Source organism: Colossoma macropomum, unplaced genomic scaffold (genome assembly GCF_904425465.1).
Source record: "Colossoma macropomum unplaced genomic scaffold, Colossoma_macropomum, whole genome shotgun sequence".
In the NCBI taxonomy this organism is placed as follows: domain Eukaryota; kingdom Metazoa; phylum Chordata; class Actinopteri; order Characiformes; family Serrasalmidae; genus Colossoma; species Colossoma macropomum.
Genome location: NW_023494799.1, coordinates 32314237 through 32322730, shown reverse-complemented (window position 1 = coordinate 32322730; position 8494 = coordinate 32314237). Strand labels below are relative to the sequence as shown.

The window sequence follows — 8494 nt, the reverse complement described above, 5'->3', positions numbered from 1 at the left end:
ATACACACTACTACTACTACTACTACTGCTGCTACTACTACTACTCCACATGCTATTGCTACTATACAACCACCAGGACCATATATACAATACATATAACAATAATAATATGAAATTATCATTGCTATTATTAAGAATGTTACAAAGGAATTCACTCTTTACTATTACTGTTATTATTAATTTATTTTTTATTATAATATAAATAAAATCCACTCCCAGTTTCAGAGTTATTGCATCATGCCAGAGTGAAAGTGTGTGAGACACGCAATCAGTGACAAAGCATTATAGCCTCTGTGGACAGGCTTATCAGCCTGAAGCACGCAAACAGCTTCTCATGCAAGCCCTTTGTGCGGGGGAGGGAATTCCCTTTACACACACTCTCTCTCTCACGCACACTCCCTCATTCTTTCTTGTATAAATACACTCCTCTTTCCCCAAAGAGGGCCCACTCTACAGTCCGCAGTCCGAGAAAGCAGAGCATTCTGCAACAGGACCAACATGGCAGCTCCAGCCTCTATAAAACCCTTTGAGTCAAGAATGGACCGCGGCATGAAAATGAAAGACGAGGAAAAGCTGTATAAACGAGATGGAATTATCTACTCCACCATCATGTCCCCACCTGAAAACCTCAATGCTGTGAAGGATATGGAGGCCAGGGAGGATGATGTGTTTCTGGTGGCTTACCCCAAGTGTGGTGAGTAAGGCCTGTGTCACAAGAAAGGGACTTTTTAGCCTTTTTACCTGCTCTTTTGCACATCTGCACAAGCAGAGTAGCTCTAGTTATTCTGTGCAGGAAATACAGGGGTAAGGGGGAAAGCAGGATCAAGTTACATATTACATAATAGCTCTGGACCAATCAGCTGCTTACAGTTGTGCTAGCTGGTTCTTGGCTGTCTCTCCCCTCTAAAGCTCAGTTACACAAAGTTCATGAAAGTTCAATACTTTACTTAACCAACAGGTTGTCTGGAATGCATTCAGGTAATATATAAAGCAATTACAACACCATAACACTAAACAAGGGCAATGCACCTGAAACAAAGGCTTGTTAAAAACAATCAAAACACTGAAAAATAAATAATGTGCCAAGTGCATATAAAGAATGGTGTGGACTAAAATGCTGTGACTCATCACAATATGGACCTACAGTTGTATGGGGGCTTATTTTTGAACCTAGACTAGTGTGACAAGACCAGTAAGACCGTAGTCTTCTGCCTGAGGGAAGACCTTTCAGCAGGTTAATAACCACTAGTTTCCAATAGTATTTTCATTACTAGAGATTTCCACTTCCAACTTCAACAAGATGATCTGCAGTAAACTTTACTTGACTCGGGCATAATGTTTACTGTGGCTTCTGTTTTGTCCACAGTGCTGGTCATTATTTACATTTATGGTACAGATACTTGCAGAAACGGAGGAAATGACAGACCTAACACACCCAGCTAACACCCACCCACCGACACACAAACAGAGATATCACTGAACTTATGGTTTGTCTCAGGGTTCAACTGGATGGTGGCAATAGTGAAGAAAATCATGAATGCCTCTGCTGGAGTTACTGTCCCTGACAGACCCCCCATTATTGAATTCTACCCTCCACAACTCCAACAGGTTTGTAACTTCCATCTGTGATCTCAAAGTGCCCCAGAACATCTGACTGCCACTCTGGACTGCAAAAGTACATCTCTCAAGTCCAACCTTCAAGACCCTTACTTTGGCATAACTTACATTTTAGCTTAATTGTAGTTCTCATATAAGTGACCTATCCATGCTCCTCCCCTAAACGTATTCTTTTATTGCAACTGTTTCTCAGCCTTATGGCAAAGGTCCCTTTCAACTTATGCTGTATTTGGAATAGTTACTTATTCACTATTCGCTACTTGAACTGACTGGAGAGCGACCACAGAATGAAAGGAAGGTTATCTATAAAAATTTGAATAACACTATGATCTGGTGTACAGCATATATAGTGCACAATATCTCTAAAGGGGAGTGATTCTGAACACAGTTTTAACGAGAAACTGTACTACACAAAGTACAAGGTTTTAGTTGTCAGTGTGTTATAAATGTCATATATATGAAATGATCCACTGTGAGCGGACCATGGATAGATCACAACAATAAATCCATTAAAATTAACTGAAAAAGAAGCACATACAGGGTTCTAAGTGTTAATGGAATGGAATAGTGTTGCCTCCTGGTTATTTAATATCAAGCTTATAAGATCATTTTACAACTTCTACCACACAAGCTTTTATAGTTAGAGAGTTGTCGTAATGTTGGACCTTGAACTTTCTGCAATGTTTGTGTTGCAGGTTGTAGGGAAGGAGCCATCACGGAGACTTCTAGGAACACACCTTCCCCGTAATGACATTCCTGAGTCTTTTAAAGCCAAGAAAACAAAGGTCAGCAAGTATGACAAGACACTAGTTTCTATATAACTTAGAATCAATTCATAATATGCTCAGACGATTGTCAACCCCAAAAAAAGTTTTTAAAATTGTAACCAAGTCTTAATGCTAGCTGTCATTATGACTCAGCAAACAAGCCACTGAAGTGCTGCTTGACAGATGTGAGCAAGTTTAGATGTGTGATACAGGCCTAAAACATCCAACAATAATCTTTTTTCTTGTTTGCTGATTTATTAAAGTTCTCACAGAAAGATTTATGAGGACCAACAAATGGAGGTCTATTTACACACCAGTTCCAGTACAATTTTTCATGAAATAGTAAAAAGACCGTGCACTTCCCACATTAAACAACGTGATTTCCTGTTCCTGAGCACTTCCAGTATGTTTGACACCACCCTATGAGCAAACTGTGCATTACAGCATATTAACATACATTAATATGACATAAATATGCTTCTGCCACTAGCATCACAAATACTGTACTTAATCTCTACATGGCTGGGCCATCCATGTCTTTTGTCCTCAGATGTTGGTGGTTTTCCGAAACCCCAAAGACACAGTCGTCTCTTATTACCATTTCATGAACAAAAACCCAGTCCTGCCCAAGACTGAGTCCTGGGACAAATTCTTCTCTGACTTCATGGCTGGTGAAGGTGAGTACTCAAAAGTTTTGACTAACTATGCCCTGCACTACCATTCAATCATAGAGTACAATCAGCATATCGTTGCTGTTGTATCTCCAAAACAGTAAGTGTACAGTAGAAGCAAAAAAAAAAAGTTATAGGAGATACAAGGTTTTGTTCCAACAGTGACGATACAGACTTTCTTTGTTACCTGTTACCTCAACACAAAATATAATTGCTGTTAATGTCATACAGCTCCAATTAACTGAAAACATTCACAAAACCACTTTTGGTTCATAATTTTGATAAATTTTATATGCATCATATTTCAAATTAAAACTGAGTAGGGATGAAATGTTTACTGGTTTCACTGTAAACCATGGTGAAATCACTTACGGTTAGTATTAGCGTTACAAATTTTAATTCTCATTAAAACCATGATAGGTTACTGCACTTTGAAAAAACTCACGTTAAATACTGTCCAGCATCCAAAGTTAGCAACAGACGTAGGCGCACAGGCGCAGCATTCGACATGGGCTTGTTTTGACTGCGAAAACATGGTTGACAGTGACAGCACTCTGGAGATGAACATGCAGAATGAAAATCACTGCTAAAGAACACTGTTTAGAGCAGATGAGTCAGTTGGCCTGCTTTGCTGTCAGGTTTAACTAAACATTAGAAAATACTGCTATTTAATTTCCCTTCTTTAGCATTATGATATTCTGAAATAACCTACAAATTAGCCTATATTGTACCATATTAGCTCAACAACAACATGCATAAGCAGAATTCACTCTTTCCTTCATGCTTGATTTGTAATAAATAACACATCCTTAGCATCCTCACTTGTCTTCTTTACAAGCTAATCTTGAGTAGGTGTGTCAGTGTATGTGAAAATTTGCCTGTTTTCTGTGAAGTGGCCTGGGGTTCTTATTTTGACCATGCTCTGGCCTGGGAGAAACATATGGATGACCCTAATGTGATGATTGTGACTTATGAGGAGCTGAAGGAGGTAAGAGATCATTTTTGAGCTTGTCTATTTGTGTTAGCACATCAGGGAGAAATGAATGTGATGGCTCACGCGGTCATAATTAAACTTGTTTGTTGTAACAGATGAGTGCAAAGATCAACAGGAATCTTGTTTTGCTGGTCCAGTAGTGGCACAGTGCAAGCACACATTGTACACATTACACATTGCTTCAGAAATATGACTGAGCATTCACTGGTATGTGCAGACCAGTTAAAATATGCGGGAGGCTGAACTAAGGCACAAATAGAAGCAGAAAACAAGCAGTACAAATAGAAAAAGTGACCAGCTGAAGTGTGTAGGGTGTGTGTTAATGCTGGAGACCTCCTTCAGCCATCTCTTAAAGAAAGAGTTCATGCTTATTTTTAAAAATAATACAGTTTTTTCATTTTAGCCCAAGGGTCAAGACTTGTTGGTGTCTGATGGTGTCTGAGGTTAACTTCCTTGGTTCTGCACTGGAGCCACTAGGCTATGCAGCTAACATGGAATGCAACCAGAGAGCAGAGGATCTTTTTCGCAATTCCATATTCAATGCAACATAAGTCATCATAGTAGAGAAAACATTACAGCAGCAGCGGCGCTTACGAATGAGAATGTTGACGACTCACACATTTCTTTAAGTTACTTACCTAATTTTTCCATGAAAGATGTCATTCATTCGACAGTTTCCATTTTCAGAGAAGAGCAAGCTTAACAAGGTCTACATTAAAAGTAGGCTAGTGCTGCTTTGGCAATGGATGGGCAAGCAGTACAGATTTAAAGAAGGTAAAAAAATGTCTATGATCAAAAGAGAGAATAATAAAAATGAACAAAAGACAATAAGGTATAACTGACTACATTAACTTTATTCCCAACCTACACAACACTAACTATATTCTAATACACACTAGACAGCTAACTGTAACTGACCTCACTGGGCAGGTAATTCTTAAAGACCTTGCTGAGCTCACTCCTCTCTGAAAGAGAAAACTGCTCCACCAAACGAGTGACATCTTTTGTGGAAAAATTAGGTAATTATCCTAATATAGATGCAAAAATAAGCCTCCACATCAGAGACATAAGGAGGACTTTGACTACATTCTCATTTGAAAACGCCACTACTGCTGTAATGTTTGCCTACTATGACAACTTCTGATGCATTGAATACTGAAGCACAAAAATGGGCTAAATAATCACACTTGCCTCAAACTGCATTAAGTTGTTAAAGGAATAGCTCAGAAAAAAAAACAAACAAACACACCAACTACCATGATGTCTGATGTCTGTTAAGACATGCCCATTGAAGACCTTTCTTTTAATCATCAGGTGAAAAATGACCACTACATACATGAAGTTATATGGAGTGATCATTTTTCATCTGAAGCTGGATTCTCCTTTATCAGCTTCTTATTCAAATTTTCTGTTCCATCTTAAATGGTTCAGCAGTTACATTCCAGCATCTGTACAGGTGCCAAGATGTAACTGATGCACCATTTAAGGTAGAATTGAAAATATGAAGAAGTAGATGACGCTTCAGTGAAGATTTTGCATGATACCTTTACTAAATTGTACTCTTGCTAGTTTGTCAAAAGCCACATTTTGTTTTTTTCTGCATCATCAGTGAATTGGTGGTAACTTTTTGAATTTTGAAGTACAACACGTCTCTTGTGGTGCATTTTGTGAGTGGAATAGTACTACAATGTGGGACATTATGCAGCTGATAATGTAATTCAAATTTTAGATTAAATGTCTGAATAAAGTCTCTATGCCATTTTACTATATCATGAGGTAATTAAATTAAGATTTTGGCAAGTATTTTCAAAGATAAGAAAGGTGACAGTCTAAGTCCAGTGTCTGTTAGCAACGTTAGCATGGCACCTCCCTTTGTAAACTAAAGAGGCACACATCAGATATCAAACACATCTTGGTTGATCAACTATATCTGGTGTAAGTGACAATTACTATATACACTAATATTAATATTGAGCACAGACTCTTAAACTGAAAAGGCCTGTATGCAGGTAAACACTCTTATAGCTACATAACTTACATATTAGTTTTTCAGTCGTTATCAAATAGCAAATGGTAGTTACTGAGTATGAAGTTAATAACTGATCTGAACTCTCTCATTAAAGTCTCATGGCAACGAAACAAATATGTAGCTAATCTACCACCACATATGAAACTGACGCAAATCTGATTTGAAAAGATCAGATTTGCATGTTCACACAGCTCTAAAAATATCTGATCTACGTCACATCAAGACAAAAAAATGGATTTATGCCTGGTAACGTGAACGTAGCATGTGTGGTTTCTGACACTGTGAATTCAGGCTTTGGGAAAGCTGCTAATAGTGTTTTAATTATGTGACATAATTTTGTCCATGTTTATAAATAACAGTAGTCATTCAGTGTCAGAAATCACGTAAGCGAGTTTATTTGAGATTACTGGACAGTTTCATAATTTAGGCATGCAGTTTACTAATACTAACTGGTGGGCTACACTATTCTGTTATTTACATTAGCAACAACTTCCAGTACCAAACTAAAGAAACCAACTTAAGACATCAAACTTGTCTTGACTGATCAACTACAAAGGGGAAAAGAATAAGCGGAAGACTGAGTATATTTGCTTTTGGCTGAACTGTTCAAGTGTTTGGTTCTTTTCAGCTCTTGCTGCAGTGAATAATGCAAAAGCGCTCTTCTACAATGACACTGTGCCCTTCTCCATGTCTAGAACCCACCAGAGGGTATAAAGAGAGTTGCAGATTTCTTCAGCTTCCCCCTAACAGAAGAACAAGTCATGAACATTGCTAAAGAGACCACTTTCAGTGCCATGCTGGACAGCTCCAAAAATTCCCACGGCCAATTTGGAAATGTCTTCTTCCGAAAAGGTGAGTAAGCCATGAAAAGCTTTTCAAAAGTAAATGTGTCTGAAACACAGATAACTGTGATTAAGAAAAGTGCAGGACGATGATATATTTCGAACATACCAAACAAGTGTGGGCACTTCCAATGACTGCTATTTCTCTCTCAACCAGGTGAAGTAGGCGACTGGAAGAATCACTTCAGTGAGATTCAAAGTAAACAAATGGATGAAGAGTTTCAGAAGAAACTAGGAGGAACTAAACTGGGTGCTAAGCTGAAATATGATTACTACTGCCAGTAAATAAAGAACATTTGAGCCATGAACAGTATATGCTATTTGAACTACTAACTGAGGAATATGTAGAAAGACTGATTAAAGACAAATCATTTAACTCTGAAGTGCTTTGTGACTTGAAGTAAAACACAAGCTGCATAATGTTTTTAAGCATAGGATTTTATACACATTGCTACTAATCATGTTGAGTTTATTAATAAAAGATGAAATGCTTTAATGTCAGTCTTGATAGCATCTATTAAAGGACTATTCCAGCACTTCACCAGTAGATGGTGCAGTGGCTCTCAGAGAAAGAGCTTCTCATCTCTCACCCTTAGATACAGCCACTAGCTCTCATGTACAAATGATCCAGGTAATAAGATTTGCATACAGTTTACACTCACATGCTCTACTTACAACTCACTCATGCTCCGTCTTGGAATAGCACGTGAATATGAATTCTTGCCTAAACGTGGGATTCTAGATGAAATGTCATTATGGAGAGTCTTCCTCTTCCCGTCTCCATCCTCAAGAGCCTGCTCTCCAACCTAATGAAGCCTAATCAGGCCAGGGCCCCTGCAGTGCAAAGCCAATCAACAGGAGATGGACAGAACAGGAAGAGGAGATACTGAAGTCATTATGAATATGAACAATACAATAACGCAGGAAACACAGAAGTGCCATAAACAATTCAAAAACAAAACTGCTTATTTATTCACTAAAGAAAGACAATCAGACATAACTTCCCTTATAGAAATGAAATATACTATGTTGTTAGCCTGTTCCAAAATATATGTAGAATAAACTGTACTATATTATCAGCATATTACTACTGGGTGTGACTGAGGCTGGACTGCAAGATTGGCAACAAAAAAATCTCCATGTTGGTGCAGTTTGCAATCTAGCAAACAGTAACTCAAAAGTGAGCAAAATTGCATACTCATGAGAGTATACTGCAGTACACTGATCTGTAGCAAAAAAAATTTAGATAATTGCTGTAGTTGGCACCAGTGGGGTGACTTGTGTGCAGCTGTGGCTAGCCAATGAGCTAACATCACAGTTAGTAAGCAGATTAATTTGTGTAGACACAAACAGTTAAACCACAAAAATAATAATACAGTCTCCTGACTGACTGCATATTATACAAACCCAATTCCAAAAAAGTTGGGACAGTAGGTAAAACATAAATAAAAACAGAAAGCAGAGATTTATAACTCTACATTAACCTGTTTTTGAACAAAAACAGTACGAAGACAAATATTTAACATTTTCTCATCAACTTTTGCTTTTTGTACATATACATTCATTTTGAAATT

General features: G+C 37.9%; 1 protein-coding gene across 1 annotated transcript; it reads left to right on the top strand.

Moving 5' to 3' along the window:
- Window positions 1–421: 421 nt before the first annotated feature.
- Window positions 422–7296, top strand: sult6b1 (sulfotransferase family, cytosolic, 6b, member 1). Its single transcript, XM_036586757.1, has 7 exons — window positions 422–694; window positions 1499–1608; window positions 2313–2402; window positions 2935–3061; window positions 3949–4043; window positions 6774–6930; window positions 7078–7296. The coding sequence occupies exons 1-7, from the start codon at window positions 499–501 to the stop codon at window positions 7203–7205; spliced, it is 903 nt and encodes a 300-aa protein (XP_036442650.1). The 5' UTR covers window positions 422–498; the 3' UTR covers window positions 7206–7296.
- The last annotated feature ends 1198 nt before the right edge of the window (window positions 7297–8494 follow it).